Source organism: Theropithecus gelada, chromosome 6 (genome assembly GCF_003255815.1).
Source record: "Theropithecus gelada isolate Dixy chromosome 6, Tgel_1.0, whole genome shotgun sequence".
Classification (NCBI taxonomy): domain Eukaryota; kingdom Metazoa; phylum Chordata; class Mammalia; order Primates; family Cercopithecidae; genus Theropithecus; species Theropithecus gelada.
In genome coordinates, this window is record NC_037673.1 from 61,373,809 (window position 1) to 61,398,138 (window position 24,330).

At 34.1% G+C, this 24,330-nt stretch overlaps 1 protein-coding gene across 2 annotated transcripts in view; it reads left to right on the forward strand.

The window, feature by feature from the left end:
- The window catches only part of RNF180 (ring finger protein 180), a 52,140-nt gene extending 34,563 nt beyond the window's left edge, over positions 1-17,577 (forward strand). The window contains exons 2-5 of one of the 2 annotated variants that reach the window (XM_025388408.1): positions 452-586; positions 11,736-11,831; positions 13,202-14,161; positions 17,152-17,577. In XM_025388408.1, the coding sequence (XP_025244193.1) occupies positions 452-586; positions 11,736-11,831; positions 13,202-14,161; positions 17,152-17,211 (1,251 nt within the window). In that variant the 3' untranslated portion in view covers positions 17,212-17,577. The remainder of the gene's footprint in view (positions 1-451; positions 587-11,735; positions 11,832-13,201; positions 14,162-17,151) is intronic. The other variant, XM_025388409.1, reaches the window with a different exon arrangement.
- Positions 17,578-24,330: the final 6,753 nt, after the last annotated feature.

The window sequence follows — 24,330 nt, forward strand, 5'->3', positions numbered from 1 at the left end:
GGCAAGAGGATTGCTTGAGCCCAGGAGTTCGAGTCTATAGTGAGCTATGATTGTGCCATGGTACCACAGCCTGGGTTACAAGAGTGAGACCCTGTCTAAAAACAAACAAACAAAAAAACTCCTGCAGTAACTTATTGAATTGACTCTACAGATTGTGTTTACCACTTTTAGTGAGAGTCAAGTGAAAAGCAGTAGATATAAAACTTTTTGCACAAAGAAAATAACCTGGTAAGTCACTAACATAATGTATCATCATAATTAATTGGAATTTTCAATCTCAGATGTAATGTATAGAATACCCCAAACCTAAGACCTGATAACTAGTAGGTACCTTAATAAATGATAGTTCACTGCTTTATGCTCCACTTGTAGCTAATGCTGTGCTAAGGATTTAGAGAGTCCAGTTTGTCTGACAGTTTAACAGTCTAAAAATGCATTATTGTTTCCACAGATGAAAAGAAGCAAAGAATTGATAACTAAAAATCATAGTCAAGAGGAAACAAGTATTCTTCGTTGTTGGAAATGTAGAAAATGTATAGCAAGCTCTGGTTGTTTTATGGAGTATCTTGAGAATCAAGTGATTAAGGTGAGTATTGGTAACTTCAGTCTTTGTTTCCTGGTAGAGGAGTGCTGTGGCTTATCCACACACATGCATACTTATTCTTCTCTACCTTATTAAGAATATTTATAGTTCTTTGTCATGACTCTTTGACTCTTACCTTATTTCACCTGACCCACTGAAAACATTCTAAAGTGGTATTCAAAAAGCATCCCCCTTCCACAGGTAAAATTAATTTTGCCTTTAATTACTAATGTTAATATGACATCAGTGTTTTAAGTGCAATGTTATAGGCATAAGCTGAAGATAATAGTCAATGGTTTTTATTACCACTATGAGTGAGCCTCAGTAATCACTGCACAACTAAATTCAGATTCCTAGTAAGAATTGGAAACTTGTTGTATAGGTTTTTTTTTTTTTTTTTTTTGTATTCACTATGGGCCTAGAAGAGAAAGTTCATGTATAATATAAAAGTAACCCATAGGAAAACCTGAATAATATTCAAGTGTATGTTTGTTCATCCTGGTAAAAAATGAGTGTTTTTAAACAACAAAAATAAAAATTCCTTCACTTCTCTAAGAGTAGTATCAAAGAGGCATGAACTAGAAAGTAATTAATTAATGGAGTTTGGAGGGAATTCTGAATTTAACAGAGAGTGACTGTAATCACCTGTCATTGTTTTCTTCTGCTTTTTTGAGAGACATACTCAGCTTTTGGTTTTTGTTTGTTTCATTGTTTTACCTCAGTTATATTTGTTAATGATGGTTTCCCTTCTACTTTAACAAATTAGCCAGTCTAAACTGATAATAGTAGATAACTTTGATTGGATACTTACTACGTGCCAAATACTTATTTTTTTGAGATGGAGTCTTGCTCTGTCGCCCAGGCTGGAGTGCAATGGCGCGATCTTTACTCACTGCAACCTCCACCTCCCAGGTTCAAGTGATTCTCCTGCCTCAGCCTCCCAAGTAGCTGGGATTATAGGCTCCTGCCACCATGCCTGGCTAATTTTTGTATTTTTTAGTAGAGATGGGCTTTCACCATGTTGGTCAGGCTGGTCTCGAACCAAATACTTTTTAATGACTTGAAATAACATTTTAATTGGGAAAAAATACAAAACTTTTTATGCTAAGAGTATTTTGGTGTATATAACTTATATGTAATACAAAAATTAAATGCACAGCTTGATAAGTTTTATCAGCCTTGCCATGAATCAGATCAAGATATGCATTTGCATCACCTGAGGAATTTTTGTCCTGCCCTTCTGCAGGCAGTGGTCTCCTCACTGACATCTTTCACCATAGTCTAGGTTTGCTTGTTCTTTACATTCCTTCAAATGGAATAATACAGCATGCACTCTTTTGTGCCTGACTTATTTTTGTCAGCGTAGTGTTTTAGAGATTTATGTTTTGCATGTGTCAGTAGTGTGTTCCTTTTTTCTCCTGAGCCGTGTGCCACCTATGAATATACCACAGTTTATCAATTTTTTTCTGCCCAAGGACATTGGCATTCATTCCGGTTTTAAGTTATGAATAAAACTGCTATCAAAATTTTTATAATTTTTGTGATCATGTTTTATTGTTTCCTTTTAATATATGCATAGGAATAGATTTTTGGGGTCATGGGGGTAGATATAGTTTAATTTCTTAAGAAATTATTAGTAGTTTTTCAAAGTTTATGTTCACTTCTGGTGGCAACAGATGAGAATTCCAGTTACATCTTTGCCAATACTTAATATTTTCTGTCTTTATAATTTTAGCCATTCTGATAGATGTATAGTGGTATATATCATTATAGCTTTAATTTTCATTTCCTTGGTGACTAATGATGTAGAGTACTTTTTTATGTACTTGCTGGTTATGAACTGTTTTAAATGCTTTTTAAATATTTTTCATTCCTTACAGTAACTCTTTGAGGAAGATAACCTATCATCTCCATTTGCTAGATAAGGAAACTGAGGCACAGAAGATTAGGTAATTTGCCCAGGTTCACACTGCTACTAAGAAGTGCAGCTGCAATTGGACTGGGCAGTGAGGCTCCAGAGCCTGTGCTCATAACCTCCACACTCTCTTTGCTGCGTTTGCTCTTCCTTCAGGATAGCATACAATGTCACTTCTCACTAGAGTGGCTGATCCTATTATTTAGCTGGAGAACTCCCACTTATTCATTCATTAAAACATACTTAATGAGCAAGAACAGTTCAAGCACTGCTGTAGGATGTATTGGAATGGATAGTGGAAGAGTGGTACAGAGTTGAAAAAATATACTCTGGTCCTTAGGATCTCTAAAGTCTTGTTGAAAATAGGCCAACCAGTATAGCCTGATTTGAGGAGTACTCTAAAAGAGGAATGCAAACAAAATTCTGCCTGGGCTGGTCACAGAAGACTTCGCAGAAAAGGTAATATGTGAACATATATATGTTTGTTTCTTACAGATTTTAAAGTATACTTTGTAGACCATAAAATTCACCCATTGTTAGATAACAACTTCATGATTTTTAGTTGTGCAACCACCACTATATTACAATTTTGAGCTATTTTCATTACCCCATAAAGTTTCCTCAGGCCTCTTTGTCCTGCTCCCATCCCCAGGCAGCTTACCAATCTTATTTCTGTCTCTGTAGATTTATATGTAAAATAAAATGTATAAACATAATAAAATATGTAAACCATGGAAAATACCTTATAAAATAAAAATACATTCATTTATATAAAATTGCATATGTAATTTTAAAATATGTAAAAATTATATACTATATTATATAAAATACACACAAATTATTTTAAAATGAAGAAATAATTCAATATCATGGTTAAGTCTTAGCAGAAGGAGTAGTATAAGCAGTGACTCTGAGGGGGGCTTCTAAAGTAATGTTAATGTTAAATTTCTTAATTTTGGTAGTGGGCATATTGGCATTTTCTTTAAGTTCCCTTTAAACATATTTTATATTTTATAAATCTGTATACATTATCAAAATATTAAAAATGAACATGAAAGGATCCTTTAAAGGAAACCACAGAACAAATTATTAGAACCTCAAAGTAATTTTATCAGTACTGTGCTGAAAGGTTGCTAAATTTATCACCTATTAAAGTAACTATACAGTTAAAAATAAGCCATATATGTAATAAGTGTTTTGTTTCTGAATTTTCTGTAAATGAAATGACACTATGATTATTCTGGAAATTGCTGTTTTTACTCAGTATTACCATATCGAGTGTAGATTTAGTTCATTTCCACTTCTGTATAGTATTCCAGTATAGTATTCCAGTATATTAATATATCTCAAACTTCATAATTCATTTTGTTGATAGTCATTTGACTTACATCTATTTGTCTTGCTCTTATAATCAGTGCTGCTGTGAACTTTCTTATGCATATCTTTGCACACATGGGCATGAGTATTACTCTAAATGGAGTTCCAGCATCATAGGGTATGTGCATGTTCAACTTTACTGGACAATGCTGTTTTCAAATGACAGTCTCACCAGCAATAGTTCAGCATTGTTGTGATTTTACATCTTCACCAAAATTTAACATCTCATTCTCAGAGGTCAAGTGTGTTTTCTGCAAAATGTCTTCTTTTCTTGCCTGTTTTTCTATTAGGATGTTTTGTTTTTGATATTTGGAGATTCTGTGTTCTAAATACTAATCTCTTTTTGGTTATTGTGTTGAAACTATTTTTTCCAGTTTATGTAACTTATATTTCATTCTTGTGGTGTCTTTGTTGAACAGACATTCATAATTTATGAATGTATTAGTTCTGTCCTTTGTGTGTTGTACTGTTTAAGAAAATCTCTATCGTGAGGGGAAGATGTTTTTTCCTCTCCTTCTACTGAATATCAAAGTTGAGATAGGCAAGTTTCTTTGTGTGCCCTTCTGAGAAACAGGTTTCTCGTTTACCCTCATACTGAGGTTATAACCAGCTTTATGTAGGAAGTTTCTCTGTAGGTTCTTTCCATCCCAAGGGAGCCCATGGCTTTATCTCCTGTATTCCACATGCAGACATGAAATGGCTCTCAGAACAACATAGAGGATAAGGAAACTGGGGAAACATCATCAATAGCTGTTGACTCCGGGACCACACTTCTTTAGCCCTGACCATTGACAGGAAATTTTTTGTAATGTTGAGCGGATGTATCAGATGTGTCAAAGTTAGGTTGGTATGGAATTTGAACTGTAAGGGAAACTGGGACATTTGAGCTTTAGTTATCTAGCCACTGGCATGCAGTAAGACATGAGAAAGGGAATTTAGAATGGAGTTTCCAGACAATCTACAGTGCCCACAAGGAGAAAAGGGGACTTCAACCTTGCCTTCAGGCCTGAGATAGATGAAATGTGGGCAAAAAACAAAAACAAAATAACAACAATAAAGACCCTAAAGATGTAGAAATAAAATAACAGAAATGGTCTCCATTTGTGCAATCTGTGTTAGGGAGTGACGTCCTTAGTTTTAGTTAGTTTTGTTGGTTTTGGACATGTGAAGTTTATATGGCCTGTAGAATATTCTTAGGAAGCTGCTGGGTTATGTGGATATGGGATTCAGAAGAGAGATCTGAACTAAAACTGTGGATCATCAGCATGTAAATTTTAGGTAAAGCTGTGAGAGTAGATGAGATTACCATGCAGTGTATGAATGGAGTGAGAGATAAGTAGTTCCTATCATATAGGAACATTTATAGGATAGACAAAAAGAGAAGCTCTCACAAAGGAGAAAAGAATGAAAAAATAGAACTGAAAATTAGGATACAATATTATGGAAGTCAAGGGACAAACATTTTCTAGAAAAAAAAGTGTTGATTATTCATGTTAAATGTTAAATGAGATCTAAAAGATCAGACATTGCCTTCAGTGTGCAGACTGTATACTGCACAATTCTAGGGGGAGCTAGTTTGTGAAAGGTTTGCTCTGGATTTGTGCAGAGTTAGCATACAAACTGTATATCCGTATGTAAAGACCCTAAATGAGAGTTAGAAGTGTCCATTGGTTTTAAAAGAAATCATTGGTCAACATTCATTGTAGTTGTGAGACTTTTAGGGACAGTTACCAAATTCCACTGGGTTCAGGTAATTGGGAGCTGAGGGATAGTAAAACACTTAACAATAAAACACTTTAATTATTAGGTCATGACTTCTTCTGTCACCAGGCTATGAAGTATTTCATCTGTATAACACCATTGCCAATGGATTGGCTGACATGAATAGGACTGATGAATGTTGAATTGATTATTGGAGTATATACCTCCTCCCTCATGTCTTTTGGTTAGAAAATTTGCTTGTTTTCTCTCTGGCTTTATTATTCTGGTGGTAATTTTCCTTCAATGGCTGTAATATTGAAAGAAATATTTTTATTGCTTACTACATTTTTAATACTTTGTGTTCCCTTTTCTTAGTGACAGTATTTGTTCCATGCTAGTCTTACCACATGCTATGCTATGGACTGAATTGTGTGCCCTCCAAGTGCATGTTTTAAAGGTGCAGTGTTACTGTATCTGAAGATAGGGTCTTTAGGAGTTAATCAAGGTTAAATGAGAGCATAAAGATGGGGCCTAATCCAATAGGACTGTGGCTCTATAAAAGGAAGAAAAGAGAAAGAGATCCTGTGAGGACACAGTGAGTAATCAGCCACCTGCAAGCGAGAAAGAGAGCCCTCGCCAGAGCCAGAACATGCTGGTACCCTGATCTCAAACCTTCAACGTCTAGAACTGAGAGAAAATAAATTGCTATTGTTTAAGTCATTCAGTCTCTGGTATTTTGTGATGGCATCCCAAGCAGACTGAGACTGCACAGGTCCTGTAATAGGAACTGGAAATTCAAAGATGAGCAGAAGAGAAATGGTATGTCCTTGGGAAGGTTTCAGGATTTATCATTTAATTTTCTATTAATATTATAACATTTATAAATATATTCTAATTATAGTATAATTAATCATATTAAAAGTTTGATATTTATAACTTAATATTGAAATAATTTAATATTTGTAATATTGACCAGTTATATAAATATCAAATATTGATTATACATATAGATATAAATTATTAGCTGTTTCAGTGGCAAAAAGGAAAAGTATAGGAAGCCATAAGAGTAGGATATAGATAGGGTGCTGGACCTAACTGTAAGGTTTTTCTGAGGAAGTGACTTGTGTGGAGATATGATGGATAAGTGAGGACAGTACAGGTGGGAGAACATTCCAAGATTCAGGACCAGCATGTTCAAAGGCCCTGTGGTGGATCCCCAGTTTACTAAAAGAGATTGCCATGATTGGAGTTCAGAGATGAAGAGGAAGTTTGGCAAGATCTGAGAGTAGAAAGTTGGGTACTGTTCAAATCATGTATGGTCTTGTAAGTCAAAGATTTTGATCTTTATCCTAGGAGCTGGGAAGTTAATGAGAGGAAGTAACATAACTTTTGAATTTTGAGATTAGTTTGGTAATAGTGTGAAGAGTGAATTAGAAAGGTACCAAGAATTGAGGGAGGGAGCCTGTTTGCTTTTTGGGTGAGGTTTTCATTTTTTTCAATTCATCGTGACCTTTTGATTGTAAAAAGTTTTTAACCCTTAAAGTACCTTCTCAAAGTACAAATAGACAAACTAGGCAGTCCAATAGAATTTTGGTTCCTTTACATTTGTGACACTTTAGACAATTAATAATGTTAATTTAAATAACATTTTGATTACATAATCTTTTTTTGAGACGGAGTCTCGCTCTGTCACCCAGGGAGTACAGTGGCACAATCTCGGCTCACTGCAAGCTCCACCTCCGGGGTTCACGCCATTCTCCTGCCTCAGCCTCCCTGAGTAGCTGGAACTACAGGTGCCCACCACCACGCCCGACTAATTTTTTTTGTATTTTTAGTAGAGACAGGATTTCACTTGTGTTAGCCAGAATGGTCTTGATCTCCTGACCTCGTGATCCGCCCACCTCGGCCTCCCAAAGTGCTGGGATTACAGACGTGAGCCACCGCGCTCGGCCTCGTTACATAATCTTTTCCCTGTGGTGTTAGCTGTGGTAGTCAAGTAATATAGTTGGTTCGCATTTAAAGAATTAGCTGAGGGAATGTTACTGCTTACATTGGAAATGCCAAGGGTTAAACATCTTCCAAAATTTTATATAATATTACCAACTTTTTGCATGTAACTTGTTACACTTAATTAAAAATATTAAAGATCACATAATGATAAAAAATAAGGCATCAAATTTGTAATTTTAAAATTAAGTGATATTTTTCTGTTATAGCAACTGAGAATATTCCCAACACTTAAAGAAAAAATTAAAATAACAATACATTGGCTCCCTTTGCTGCTTGAACAAATTATTTCATTTACAAATATAATTTTGTCAACATTTTTCTGACATTATTATGTGAAATTGCTATTATTTTCTCCTCCTTTTCCTTCCTCCTTCCTTCGTGTGGGAAATTTGAGACATAAAGAAAATCTGTCTGGTAATTTTTTTTAAATCCTAGTGAAACAGTTCTAATTTTCAGTCAAATTTTTCCTGAGGAGATAACTTGTTGTGCTAATACTTTGATGGCTTTAAATTCCTTAAATTGGGTTGCCTCCAGTTTCATCATTCATCTTAAAATATGTCCATCAAAAGTGGTTTTATCATTTATATATTTGTGTGCTTTTACAAAATTAACTGACTTAAAACTTAGAAGCAATGGTACATCCTCTTTACTTGTAGAATTATATTGGAAATAAATATTACAAATAAAAAATACATATTTTCTTAGACTGTGTTGGTAAATACAGGTGAAAGTAGTTGGCAGTTTCATTTATAATTGAGGTGTCTGTGTTTACCCTGGTCCATATGTAAAGTTTTCAGAAAATGAAACAATGCTATAAATTCAACCCAGCTTTTTATGCTTTCCTACCTGTATCAATTGCTATTTCTCTTTTTTTGGTTGTGAGGAGATGAAAGTATACTTTAAATTTTAGCTATTTAAAAGAAACAAATATATGCTGTTTTATATTATTTTTTCTCAAATGAAGGAGGGTGGGTTGAGGGGTACAAAAGCAGAATCAGCTGTGGAATTTTTTCTAAACATACCTCTCCCTACATAAATTTATTTTAGTTAATTTAAAAATAAGATATGCTTCAGTTTTAGTTTTATAAGCTTAGAGAAGAATAGCAGTATCATGCCTTAAAACATACACAGGCTGGAGATATAAGAAAGTTTATTGCCCTAAAAACTATAGTATTTTATATGGCATAAGAGGCAATGTGGAAGCTTGGGATCTCTTATTTCAGTGTTGTTCTCTGTAAGACAGTAAAAACTCTTAAGACAGTGCCTGTGCATAGTGAGCACAATATAAATATTTGTTATTTAGTGAAAATAAGAAGAATAAGTACATTGGGCAACAGAGTGAGAGACTATCTCAAAAAAAAAAAAAAACTTCCACCTACAACTGTGACTCCAGTGTTTATTCTCATAGGAATATGCATAGAGCATTTCCGAAATTTATAGTGGGTAGTGGTTTTTTAGTGTTATGATCAATACTGTGTGATTAAAAAATGATAAATTTATATGATTAAATGAAATAATGAAATGTACATAGTAAAATAAGACATAGAACAGTGAAATATTAAAACATTAATACAAATAATAGAAGTACCTTTATGCAACACAATCCCTGGCATATTAATAAGTATGTCTCTACTTGCTTTGTGTGGTCAACACTGTATTTAGTAATCACTGAATAAATATTGATAGATTGAGTGCCATTAACTATTTTGACATTGATAATCTGTTGTTCTTTCTACCAGTGTAGAAATTTCCTCCCTGCCTCTGTCGCTCCCACCCTTCTTTCCTTCCTCTGTATGTAGACATAATCTTGAAAAGTCAGAGCAAAATTCTGGATCTGATAATGAAAAGGTTACTTCGTTTGCCAATTTCAGTTTGTATTCTCTATAAGATTGTTTTAAAGAATTCATTAGAGTTATACTAATCTTCATAACTGTCAGCTCCTAATGAAAGGAGCTAGTGTGTATGAATATCGATGTTTCGCAAAATTAATTCTACTTTTTCAAAAACTTATCCATACCTTTATTTTGTTTCTGGGGCAAAATAGATAAAGCTATACTGTTTAGTTTTATTGAGTCACTTCCAATATGTTTCCCAATGTTCTTTAAAAATTTTATATATGAGTTGGAGAGAAACGCTAGTCATGACTGAACTGTTATTGTAAATAAATCGCTATTAGAACTTAGAAAAGGCAGATGACAGAAGCACGCAAAATCGAACACTAAAAAATGATGTCTGTGGGTTCTTAACTTTAGTGTATATGAAAATCATAAGTAGGAATTTATTTATAGACACTCTTAGGTGTAGCCCACAAGTATAAATTTTTAGTAAGTAACCCAACTCACGTCTAATACTAGTGATCTAAGGACCATATTTTTTGAAATACTCCTCTAAGGTGGCTCTTCACAGAGTTCATGATCTTGATGCAGGCTTTTTTCTTCAGTGCTAGTCAAAAGAGAACCTTTAACTTACCAGAGTGTTGATATTCTCTCTCAAACTCTCTGTAGAAATTGGCATCCACAGATTTCTTAGAATAATTAAAGTTTGGAACCCTAGGATTATCAATGATTGAAGATGCCAGAATTTCTCTTTTGAGGGGGAAAATCTGATAACATCAGTTTATATTTGTATTATGTTGTGGGTTTATGAAAAAATCATTCTAGGGTGTTTGTTTTCATGCAGTTTGCTTGCTGCTGAACAGTGGAGATAGAATGTGACTTTTAAATTTCTCTTCTCATGCTAAAATTGAAGAATTTACCTCTCAAAAGGTAATATGCTTATCCATATACAGACTTGCACTGAAGTACACCTCTTCCCACCCAGTTTATTAGATGAATTGGTAAACTTACTTAGAGGGCCAATTTCAAATGAAGTTTTGAAGATACCTTTATCCTAGTGTAGGGGATGGCACTGTTATACAACTAACAGTTTCATATGCCCACTGTGTAGTAACAGACAAATACACTGAGTAGCAGGATTTGCAGCAGGGAAAGAATGTCATGATTGCAAGGTGTCCAGTGAGGAGATGGGAAGAGACCCTCAAATCCTTCATCTCCCTGAGGAGTTCTGGGCTGGGATTTTTAAGGAGACCATGGAGAGTGAGGAACTGGAAAATTGGGGTGGCTGATTGGTTGGGGAATGAGGGATGAAATCATCAGGATGTGGAAACTACATTCTTTGGTGAGTCAACTTCTGGTGGTATCCTTCATTCAGAGCAGCTGGCATCAATGGGATTTTTCAGTCCAGCTGGTGTTAATAGTTTCATTGGTATTCAGGACCTAGAGGAATATCTCAAAGGGAAACTTTGAGTTTCATAATGTTGAAGTTGTTACCTATAGAGCAGTTAAGGGAAACGGTAATCTAGGATTTGTGGGATTTGGGGCAATAGGCACCAAATAGCCATGAGGAAGCAGGTCAGAGAGCAAGAAGACCTGGGGATTAATGCTCAATGTGCTGCAAGCTTGGCTTATTTTTGTTTGTCCCCTTGTTCTTCCTTGGTTAATTTATAAAGTTTATAAGGACAGTTTTAGCATCTCTCATATAAGAGTCTTACGACATACTTTATGCGAGGTCAGAAAATCCCTCCTAGGTTATTGACCTGCTTCAGGGGAAAAGGGCAGGGGAAAGGTTAGTAAGACCTTCCTGCCTCTGCTGTTTTTCAGTATGCCAAGGAGGCCTATTTTGGGGTAGTGTGTCCTGAATCCCATCATTCTACTCCCCATCTTTCTGCACATTCATCTAGCATCTTGATAGAGAATGTGGCAACTTTATTCTGTCATTAGTAGAATTCAGATAGAATAGAGATTTGGGGCTGGAGAAAGTTGCCATGAAAGACACTATTTTGTCTCACATGCAGAAAAAGGCACTAGATGTGTTCATTCAGTAACTGACTGCTAAATTGTAAATTTCATTGATGACCTCAGTGAGATGGAAGGGCTTTGTCTTAAATCACGGGTAGTTATTCTCTGAAGAAATTTTAAAAAGATCTTTTTTGTGGGCTTGTTTTTTTATTATGGGAGTTAGGAAGGGAAGGCAGTGTATATTTGCTTTATAACTAAAATAGACTGTATTTTTGAGTTTTACTTAAATATGAAACCTGTGAAATAAATTCTGAACTGGTAATTAGTAATATCATTTATTTTTATTTAACAGGATACAGATGATTCAGTTGATGCTCAAAATATTTGCCATGTGTGGCACATGAATATAGAAGCCCTCCCAGAATGGATAAACTGCCTGATCCAAAAAGTAAGTTCTTAGTTTCTGAGTAAAATTAAGAATATACAACCTTCAGAATGTTTTTGTCCTCCTTTTAGAGCTGTTTTTCTTAGATGCATTGCTTGGCCAACCTCTTACTGTTCCTCACTCCCATTACCCCTCTTCACACTTCTTTTCTCCTTTCTCTGCTTTATATACCTATCTGTATTTTACACACACATATACACACATATAATATGTTACTTATACAGAAGCATATGTATGACATAAATATATATATTATACCTGCACATATACATATTTACCTACATACACATATAGCTTATTTAACTTGTTAATTGCCTAGCTCCCACCCTAGAATATAAGCACCATGAAGTCAGGGACTTTATATTTTTATTCATTTGTATTTCCCAGCACCAAGAATAGGTCCTGTTCAATAAATGGAATATTCTGTATGTGTTATTCATATCTATATATATACACATAAATGCACAAACATACAAAATAAATAGGATAATTAATGACCTTCACTGGTATAATCAAATTGAAAATTCTACACTTTAAAGGATCCTTAATGAAACATTATAAGAGCGAGAACTGACCTTGTATGTATAGTTATTTTTTACAATTCAAAACTCCTGTCTTAGAAAATTATAAGTAGTAGGACTTTGGAAATATATAATTACATTTCTCCACTGAGCAGCTTAATTTTTTGTTAAAAAATAACATTTGATATCCCTTCTCACACTGTAACAATTTTCTAGGAGAATGCCAGTGCACTGTTTATAAGTGTCTTGAACTTAAAATATATTAGGACACTGCAGATATTTCACTATCTCAGTTGAAAAGATAATTTTAAGACAGTTCATTATTAATTTCCAATCTAAGCATAGAAAATGCACTGTCTGATGTATGCAATCAATATCTTTTGGTTGTATGTAAAAAGCCAGGAAGAGCTTTATTCTCTTGATTGGGTAACGTTCCCTCCCACAGTGCTTGGTATGCAAGAAGTGTATCAAAACAGACACTTTTCTGTGAGATTTTACTTGCAAATTAAGCTCTGTCCACTGATTCGCTTCCTGGTTCCATAGCATATTTTTCTTTAGTTCACACTGTATCCATATTTAACCTATTGTTCAAGAGACTCTCATTTAGAATTCTTAGGAATATTGTTTGCTTGGGCATGATTTGCAATGTGTTATTCTAAAACTTTGGCGCTGCTTATCTTTATTTATTGGAAGGCTTGTTTTATTTGCTGTTCAGTCTACTAATCAGAAAACAGAAAGCTAGCCTTTCTGTGGCATAGAAAACTTTCATGTGGCTGGCTGTAAAGAAGAAAAAATTCTCTTCGGTTTCTTTATAATGAAAGCACTGTCTTTATTTTTCTTTGTTACCTGTAGGCCCAGTGGACAGTTGGAAAACTGAATTGCCCTTTCTGTGGGGCCCGTTTAGGGGGCTTTAATTTTGTCAGCACTCCAAAATGTTCCTGTGGCCAGCTTGCAGCTGTACATCTCTCCAAGAGCCGGACCGATTATCAGCCAGCACAGGCAGGCGGACTAATGAGACCATCACTGAAATACTTGTCACATCCTAGAGTTCAGTCAGGTTGTGACAAGGAAGCTCTGCTGACAGGTGGTGGCTCTAAAAACAGAAATCACAGGCTTTTAAACATGGCCCGAAATAATAATGACCCTGGAAGATTAACAGAAGCACTCTGCCTGGAGGTGCGATCAACATATTTTGAGATGAAGAATGAAAAACTGCTCTCCAAAGCATCAGAACCAAAATACCAGCTTTTTGTTCCCCAGCTTGTGACTGGCAGATGCACTACAAGAGCTTTTCATAGAAAATCACATAGTCTGGATCTGAACATCAGTGAGAAACTGACTTTATTACCCACTTTATATGAAATACATAGTAAGACTACTGCCTATTCCAGACTAAATGAAACGCAGCCTATTGACCTTTCAGGCTTGCCTTTACAATCTAGTAAAAATAGCTGTTCCTTTCAGAATCCATCCAGTTTTGATCCTAGTATGCTGCTGCAAAGATTTTCAGTGGCCCCCCATGAGACCCAGACACAAAGAGGAGGAGAATTTCAATGTGGTCTAGAAGCTTCTTCAGTGTACTCTGACCATACTAATACTAACAATCTGACTTTCCTGATGGACCTGCCCTCAACTGGCAGGAGCATGCTGGAGGCCTCAGACCAGGAAGAGCACCTCTCCCCTCTGGACTTCCTGCACTCAGCCAGTTTTTCATTGGGCAGCATTAATCAGAGGCTCAATAAGAGAGAAAGGAGCAAGTTGAAGAATCTAAGAAGGAAACAACGAAGGCGTGAAAGATGGCTACAGAAACAGGTAATATTTTTCAAAAGAGTTTACTAAAAAATCTGTATTATAAATACTGGAGTTTGGGGAGTGGAGCTAACTTTCAACATCTGTATAATAAAAACTTGGTTTTAATAATTCTGGAAATGCTATTTCTAAGTGCACTCAATAATCATGCAGCTGTATTGTAATTGGCATGTATAACCTAGTCTCTATGCTTCATGCATGTTTAGAAAAAAACCTTTTTCCAATTCTGGTAATATTTTAGAGGGATATTAATCTCTAATTAACACTGGATTGTTTTTTACTATATTTTAAATGTTTTACATGTTAGGATTGTTTTGCAGTGGTTTTATTTTGGGTTAAAAATGTTTTTTTTTTTTTTATTTTGGGTTGAAAAAATGTTTCTCTAAGTAAATTCAATCAGGTGACAAAGTCATTCACTTTTCATCACTTTATAATAGGTTAAGTGGGTATTTCAAGGAGCCTTAATCATGGGCTCACACGATCTAATTATGATTAACTGTGCTAAATTGTGAAAATTATCTAAAGGGTAGTTTACCCTTACTGTAATTTTGTAGGAGACTATGCTTCTCTATGATTTGATCTACTTCAGTGCCCATAGTAATATGCTCCAGAGTAGGATGTGTGAAGGAACTGAACAGTAAATGTTAGGTGCTGTGGAAAGAAAGCAATTAAAGCCAATGGATGAGATGCTCATGAACATTTGAAAGTTCGAACCAATATGTTTCTGAATAAACTTTTTTTTTTGCAAACTGACTTTATTATCTACTTATTTATAATAGTGTCCTTATTAATCTGTGTTGTATATTAACAGAACTAAAATATAGAAAGCTGCAACTTGATATATTAGTTTTTTCTTTTAAAAATTGTTAACTGAGTCAAATGGTATTTCTAGTTCTAGATCCTTGAGGAATCACCACACTGTCTTCCACAATGGTTGAACTAGTTTACAGTCCCACCTGCACGTTGTGCACATGTACCCTAAAACTTAAATTATAATAAAAAATTTAAAAAAATAGTTAACTAAACTTATGGCTTATGATTCTAGTTTTGACTCAATATAATAAAATTACTGCATTGAATGTTTCAGATTGAGTGTTTTTGCCATCTTTCAGTTATATAATTATTTCTATAGGTAATTTTTTATTATATTTTTGGTTGCTAAAATGCATTTCAGTTTGGTTTGTTTACAAGTGATAGTGTAATGTGACATCAAAGCATATATTACAGAATGTAAAAAATGAATGTGTTTTAGCATCATTATAACATGCTTCATAGTTTAACTTAACTGAAACTGCAAAGTTCAAATTTTTCATTGAGACTTGACCTATATATAGGTAAATTGGAGATGGTCATAAGTTAAGTGAATATTCAGAAAGAATATTTTCAAAATGATTAATGTAATGTAGAGGGCTCTAAAATAATTCTGTAGCAAATAGAAATGTAAAAGAAGTATGAAAATTATACTTCATACTGTAAATATATGCAAATAACATCTTTGCAATTTAAAAATGTGTTTAATTCTTAGGCTAGGTAGTTTTGAAAACCTCAGCTACATGATTGATCATTTTCCATCATAGGAATACTCGTACACAGTTTAGAGCAAAGCAAGTATAAAGTTAAAGTGTGTTTTTTTTTTGTATAGATGAAGTTATTTGTATTCATTCACATACATATGATATAGCTTAGCTAATTGATCAGAATTAATGAGTCTTAGACCTGTTGTCACAGATCAGTATAGGAAGTGACATGGCAGGATCCTACTGAGTTTGGTAGCACAGAAGCTACAGGCAAACAAACACCCAGTGTTTATTTAGCACAGAGAATTTTGAAGTGTATAGCAGCACAGAAATTTTGTGTTAGTGATGTAAGTATACATCGCAGTTAGAACCAGAATAATTACAATTTTTAAGTCTGTTTTGCTAATTCAAGCAAAAAGGCAAATCCTAGAAAGAGTAAATATCTGAGACAAATTAATGGCATAGGTGTGCAGTTTCATTCCATATTTAATAAAGATTGTGTGAACACTTATTAAATGCTTGTTTGGGATACTGTGTCTGAGTAATGACTTCAGTACAGATCGATCTTGCCTTTTTTAAAATGAGGATAAACATATAATATGTAAAGTAAAAGTTACTATTATTAATGATAGTTTTTTAAAAGTTTAGAATAATTGGTTGATATATCTGGATTTCTGACTTTCACTTGAGGTTTTTAATAAATGTTTGTAAGCTAGACATCTTTCAGTGATCTATACCATGACAGAAAGCATTAATGACAGTACAAAAAGTTATTTAAATATTTGAATCTTAGGGATGTAAATGAGATGGATATTGAAGCAGACATTACAGCCAGTTTCAGGGTTTTTGTTTAGCAAAAGTTAATTGAGCATCTACTTTGGGGAAAGACATAGCACTGAACCACATTTAACCAGCAAACTTCTTTTTTATCCAGCATAGTCCTTTTGTTTTTCATTTTTATTTTTTAAATTATCATGCGATAAAATTATTCTCTACATACAGCTTTATGACTTAAACACATGTAAAGGTTTATATGTAATGACCAACAGAATGGGCACACAGAACATTTTGATCACTCCCAAAACTCCCTTGTGCTATGTACCTTTATAATCACGTGCTCATCCTGTTCCTAATCCCTGAAAACCACTGATGTGTTCTCCATTATTTTTGTCTTTTTGATAATGTTGTACAATATTAATATACTGTTAAAATATAGAATCCTATAGTATACAACCTTGAGACTGGCCTCTTTTACTCAGTAAAATTGCCTATGAGATTCATGCAAGTTGTTGCATGTATTTATAGTTTGTTGTTTTTCATTGCTCAGTAGTATTCCATTGTATGAATGAACCACAATTTATCCATTCAGCTGCTAAAGGACAAGCAGGTTGTTCTAGGTTTTGACAATTATGAGTAGAACTTTTACAGACATTCATGTGCATATTTTTGTGTGAACCTAATTTTTTATTTCTCTAGGGTAAATACTCAGGAGTGGGATTGCTGGATCATATGGTAAGTATATATTTAATTATATGAGAAATTGTCAAATTGTTTTCCAGAATGGCTGTACAATTTTGCATTCCAAGCAGCAAAGAGTTCCATTTGCTGTGTATCCTTGAAAGCAAGCACTGTTATTCTCAATATTTTAAAATTTTAGTCATTCAAATATATAGACATTTGTATCACATCATGATTTTAATTTGCTTTTCCTTAAGGATGCTGACCATATGTGCTTATTTTCCATTTTGTACGTATTCTTTAGTTAAGTGTCTTCAAATCTTTTGGGTTGGTGTGGCAGCTCATGTCTATAATCCCAGCATTTTGAGAGGCCAAGGCAGGAGAATTGCTTGAGTTCAGGAGTTCAAGACCAGCCTGGGCAGCATCCCAAGACCTTATCTCTACAAAAAAAATCAAAAAAATTAGCTGGGCGTGGTGGTGTGTGCCTGTAGTCCTAGCTACTTGGGAGGCTGAGATGAGAGGATTGCTTGAGCCCAGGATACCAAGGCTACAGTGAGCGATGATTATACCACTGCACTCCAGCCTGTCTCAAAAAATACAATCTTTTACTCAGTTTTTAATTGGGTTATTTTCTTCCTTTTAAGAGTTCTTTATATATTTTGGATACAAGTCTTTCAATGGATATGTGATTTGTAAATATTTTCTCTCAGTCTGTAGCTTTTCTTTTTATTCCCTTAATTATTTTTCCTGTAGAGCCAACCTGTTTAGTTTTTATGATGTCCTATTTCTCAAAAAACGTTTTAATAGATTGTGCTTTTGTTGTTATATCTAAGAACTCTGTCTCATGCTAGGTTATGAAGATTTTCTCCTATGGTTTTTTCAAAAAATTTTATAGTTTTAAGTTTTACGTTGAGAATTAAGATTCATTTAAAATTAATTTTAATAAGTTGTTAGGCTTAAGGGGTTTATTATCTTACATAGAGATGCTCAATTGTTTCAGCACCAGTTGTTGAAAACAATGTCCTTCCTTCATTGAAATGCATTTGCAGCTTTGTCAAAAATCAGTTGTCTGAAAATGTGTGGGTATATTTCTGGACTCTCTTCTGTGCAGTTCATCTTTTTGTCTGTGCTTTTGTTAGTACCCCTTTTTTCCTGTGACTTTATTACTCTTTTCAAAATGGTTTAGCTATTTTAAGTTTTTGACTTTCCATGTAGAACTTAAAATCAGTCTGTTTATATTTATAAAACATCACGTTGGGATTTTGATAGCAATTATATTGAAGTTATAGATAAACCTGGGGAGAGTTGAAATCTTTACTATGTTGACTCTCGTAATATGTGAACATTGTCTTTCTTTTTATGTCTTTTTATTTAAGTCTTTGATTTCTTTCATCAGCATTTTGCAGTTTCCAGCATTCAGAACCTGTGCATGTTTAGTTAGATTTATACCAAGCATTTTTTCTTTTGAGAGGAGTTCTTGTTATTTAAAACGTTTTTGACTTACAATTATTTATTGCTAATGTTTAAAACTGTTATTAAGAGTATACATTCTTGATGTCTTTTGTCAGATTTATTCCTATTCTTTTTAATGCTGTTGCTAAATGCTAATGTTTTATTAAATTTTAGTTTCCAATTCTTCATTATAGTATAATGCTGAATGAAAATGTTGAGAACAGAAATCCTTGTCTTTTTCCTGATATTAGCAGGAAAGCATGCATTCACCATTGAACATAATGTTAGTTGTATGCTCTTTTTCAGGTTGAGGACATTTTCTTTCATTTCTAGTTTGCTGATAATATTCTCATGAATGGATGTTGAATTTTGTAGAATGCTTTTTCTGTATGAGTTGATATGATCATGTGTTTTCAATGTTAATATAATTCACTATCAAATATTGAGCCAGTCTTGCATTCCCACCATAAACTACACTTTGTTATGCTATATTATTATGTGTATTACTAGATACTATTTGCTAATCATTTTTGAGGATTTTTTTATGCCTCTGTTGATGAAGAATATTAGTCTGAAATTGTCTCTTTGTAATATCTTTGTCTGATTTTGGTACCAGAGTATATAATACTCTGAGTATATAGAGTATTATACTCTCTCTATATAATATAGAGTATATAATAGAGTATATAATACTCTGAGAATATAACTAAATGAGTTAGTTGTCTTTTTTTGTGTTTTCTGGAAAATAATGAGGATAACTTTTTTTTTTTTTAATTGAGATGGAGTCTCACTCTGTTGCGAGACTGGAGTGCAGTGGCACAATCTCGGCTCACTGCAACCTCTGCCTCCCAGGTTCAAGTGATTCTCCTACCTCAGCCTCCTGAGTAGCTGGGACTACAAGCGCACACGACCACATCCAGCTAATTTTTTTTTTTTTTTTGTATTTTTAGTAGAGATGGGGTTTCAGCATGTTGGCAATGATGGTCTCGATCTCCTGACCTCGTGATCCACCTGCCTCAGCCTCCCAAAGTGCTGGGATTACAGGCATGAGCCACCGCACCTGGCCGAGGATAACATTTTTTTACTTAAATGTTTCATAGTGAAACTACCTGAGCCTGGAGATTTCTTTGTTGAAAGGCATTTAACTATGAATGCAGTTTATCTAATAATTACAGGACAATCCAGGTTATCTACTTCATATTGGGCAAATTTTGATGTTGTTTTTGAAGAATTATCCAAGTTGTCAAAGTTACATGTGTAACATTGTTCATAGTATTCCTTATTTGTTATTATTTTAATGTCTATTAGGTCTATAATGATAACCTCTTTTCAATCCTGATAATGATGGCGTCTCTCCTTTTTTTTCAGTCTTGCTTAGAGGTTTGTTAAGTTTATTGATATTTTCAAGGAAACAACTTTTTCAGTTGTTTTTATTGTTTTTAAAATTGTTTTACTGTTTTCAAAATTTGTTTATATATAAATATGTATATATTTACATATATTTCTTCTCTTTACTTCCTTTGCTTTGAATTTATTTGTCCTTCTTTTATAATATTTTTATGATAGAAACTTCTATTATTGATTTGAGATTTTTTTCTTACCTTATCATTTAATGCTATAAATTTCCTTTACTGCATTAGCTGAATACTATAAGTTTTATTATGTGGTATTTTTATTTTAATGCAGTTAAAACTTTTTCTAATTTGTTTTGCAACTTCATTTGGTCCATCTAGTTTATCTAAGTTATTAGTGTAATTAGGAAGTTGCCAATATATCAGCATTTTGAGAAAATTAATAAAACATTTAATCCTAGAGCAAAACATTTTTTTCACTGAATTGAGGGAAACTAAAGCTACCATTAGTATAGTTGCTTAGTATTTCTTAGTATTTCTAAATAATTCTATTTAAACAGCATTTCATTCTACTGCATTTGCATTTCTTACCTTTTGGCCTATTTAGTATGAATAAAAGAAGATGTCTCTTTAAGGCCAGAGGACGCTGTTGTGAAAAGAGGGAGTTTTGCCTTATGTGTCTGTGGAGTATTGTACTTGAAAATTTAAAATAATTGACCATATATCATGGTTTGTAATAAATCACTGAGTCATCTACAATAATTCTGTTACATTATTTTCAGTGAGCTAAATGAATTAAGGGACTTATATTATTAAAAAGGTATGATTTAGACACTGGGGATAATAGAAGCCAATAAGTTGTATTGAAGACCTGCTTATTTGGTTTTATCTAGCAAAGACATATCTTCCACAAAGGCACTAAGTTTCATTTTCATGGATCTGCATATAGGGGTCATTTTGAAATTTTTACAGTTTTTAAAGGAGCCCATTTAATATTTCATCTCTTGATTCATCATCTTAAAATCTTATACAAATCACACTCCCAATATATATTTGATTATCTATGCAGTGGAAATATTGGAGAATTATTCCCCATTCATTCTTCTCTTCCTCAAGGAGAAAATTAATGGTTATTGAAATGAAAAGCTGCAGTAATGAAAATGTGACAATTTTGAGTTTATAATACGTTTCTTATGGTTTTATTAAACATAGAAAGTCACAAAATAGTCGTTTAGTAAAGAAGACAATCAATAGAGTAAAAGAACATCGTGACCTTTAGTCATATATTGAAACAGGTAGGTATTACTGACTCTACTTTCTGTCAAATTATTATTTCAGTGTAAGTTTGTTTGTTTATTTTATGATTGTAAAAATACCTAGGACATGCTCAGTAAGTTGATAATTCTAATTTTATTCTACCTTCTAGGAAGTCATCATCTAGAATAATAAGATATAAATGTGCAGTCAAGTTAAATAAATAAAACTAAATATCTTAATTTGGCCTTTCTGCTAGCATACAGCTAAATGAGCAGGTATGGAACAAAATAACTAATGATTGATAATGCCTTTACCTGAAGTAATTATATAGATCTAGTTTTCTGATGCTTAGCACAGTACTTTGTACATAATAGATGCTCAAGTATTTTTTAAAGAGTCTTTTTTATTTTAGGATAGTTTTGGATTTATAGAAAAGATTTGAAGATAGTACAGGGAGTCCCCAAATGCTCCACCCATAGTCTCCTGGATTGTTAATATCTTACATTAGTATGATACATTTGTCACAATTTATGAACCAATATCAATACATTATTATTAATATTTATACTGTATTCAGATTTCTTTAGTTTTTACCTAATATTCTTTTCTTCGTTGTTTCAGGATACCACCTTACAATTAGTTGTCATGCCTCATTAGTTTCCTCTTGACATTTTCTCAGACTTTCTCTGTTTTGATGACCGTGGCAGTTTTGAGGAGTACTAGTTAGGTATTTTGTAAAAGACCCTTCAACTGAGATTTGCCTGATGTTTTCGCCATGATTAGACTGGTCTTATCGGTTGTGTCATGGGTTCCCAAAACTACTCCCGTATTTGATGATTCACTAAGAGGACTCATAGAACTAAGCAGAACGTCATACTTCCAGCTATGTTTTATTACAACAAAAGGATATAAACCAATATCAGCAAAGGGTGGGGTGCATCAGGTGAAATCTGGAGGAAACCAGGTGCAAGCTTCCAAGAGTTTTAGCCCCATAGAGTTATACAGAATGTGCTGAATTCCCCCAACAGTAAGTTATGACAACAGATGTGAAATGCTGGGCACCAGGAAGGTCATTATAGACCAAGTACCAAAGGTTTTTACTGGGAACTGGTCACATAGGTACCCTCTATCTGGCACATACCAAAATTCCAAACTTCTGGAAGGAAAACAGGTGTTAAGCATAAATCACATTGTACTGTTTAGGCACGGTGAGTCACTATTATCAATTAGGATGATGGGAGCTCTCCCAAAATTCAAGTTTCTGGATGACACAAGGGCCAGCCTTGTAAGTGAAGACAAACATGCTATATTATCTCTTCTCTGCACATGAATTTCGGGGAGGAAGACTACAGAGATAAAATGCCATTCTTTATTAGAAGAACACGTACTATCAACATGAGTTATCACTGTTGATGTTAACTTGGGAATGTTTTGTAACAGAGAGGAAAAATAATTGTCATGCTTACATATCTCTTATATTAGTTTTCTATTGCTGCTATAACAAATCACCGTAAACATTGGTTAAAATAACACAGTTTTATCATCTTATAGTTCTGGAGGTCACAAGTCTGAAAACGGGCCTTATGGGGCTGATATCAATATGTTGACAGGGCAATATGTCTTCTGGAGGCTCTGTAGTAGAATCTGTTCCTTTCTTTTTCCAGCTTCTAGAGCCTACCTTCATTTCTTGGCTTGTGGCCCCCTTCCAGCCATATGGCATCACTGCAACTCCTGTTTTCTTTCATCTCATCTTCTCTCTGACCCTTTTAAGGACCCTTGTGATTACATTGGGTCTACCTGAATAATCCAAAGTAATTTTCCCATCTGAGGGTTCTTAACTTAATCATAGCTGCAAAGTTCCCTTTCCCATGTAAGGTAGTATATTCACAGGATCTTAGACTAGGACATGGACATCTTTGGGGAGTCATTATTCTGCTTACCTCACCTTTCTAGATGCCAGTTATTTTTCTGAGTGCATTATTTCATTTAATTTGACACAATTTTAGAAATAATTTCTATTATCCCTATTTTATAGATGGATAAACTGAATCTCAGAGTGGTTAAATAACTTCCCTAGGCCTACAAACCTAATATGTGATCATAGACCTGTGTCCCAAAGTTTGTGCCCTTAACCATTACTCCACAGCCTTTCAAGAAAGAAAGTTTTTCTCCCACATATTTTATCTTTTTTTGATGATTCAGAAAACATTTTACTATCATATATCTTTATTCTTCATTCATCCTTTCCTTCATGTAACTAATGATCACTTGGTAGTTTACTCTTTGCCAGAAACTGTGCCAAGTATTGAGGATACAACAATGAATGAAATATTGTCCCTTCCTGGAAATGGAAGTAGATAGGGGGAGACACATGAATTTCAGTAATCATTTGCTTAGGTATTTGCAGAAATGTCATATCATAGAGAATTTTGGACCACAGTTTACTTAATATGTGATTGCTTTGGCCAAGACCTTAAGATGCAACTGAGAATTCTAAAGTAGTCACAAAGGAGCAAGCATGATTGGCTCTATAAGATTTCCTTCAGTTGGTCTAGGCTGGGCTGTGTGTGTGTGTGTGTGTGTGTGTGTGTGTACATATTTATATCTCAAGTTATTCCAGGGTCAAAAACTATTGAAAGGAAGAGAGGTCAACAAAAAGGAATTAAAAGAGGTTTAGACTTAGGTGATAAGAGTCCTTGACAAAAGACTTATTAACAGCAGCAAAGAGAATTCTGACGGATGTTATAGAGGGAAAGACAGCTGATTTCAGTGGTTGCCAGGCAGAGAAGGGTAGATAAAGAACCATACTGGGAGAGAGAAAATATTTTGATCCTATGCTGTCCAACACCTAATATAGGTCCTGGCACCTAGTAAGATGGTATAAATATTTATGTACAAGTAATGTTTAGTTCATTCATACAGCTTTTCTTACCCTGCTATTGAGAGAATGAGAGTTTTGATTACGAGCAATGGGGAAAGAGAGAATGGGAGGGAGAAATGTTAGTGGTGAGATGATGACAGCAGGTTAATATTTAATGAGCTTTACTATATGCTGGGTACAATGGAAGGTATTTTACTTGCATTACCTGATTTACATGAGCTACTAGGTCACTGGAGTATAGGAAAGGTTTGAGAA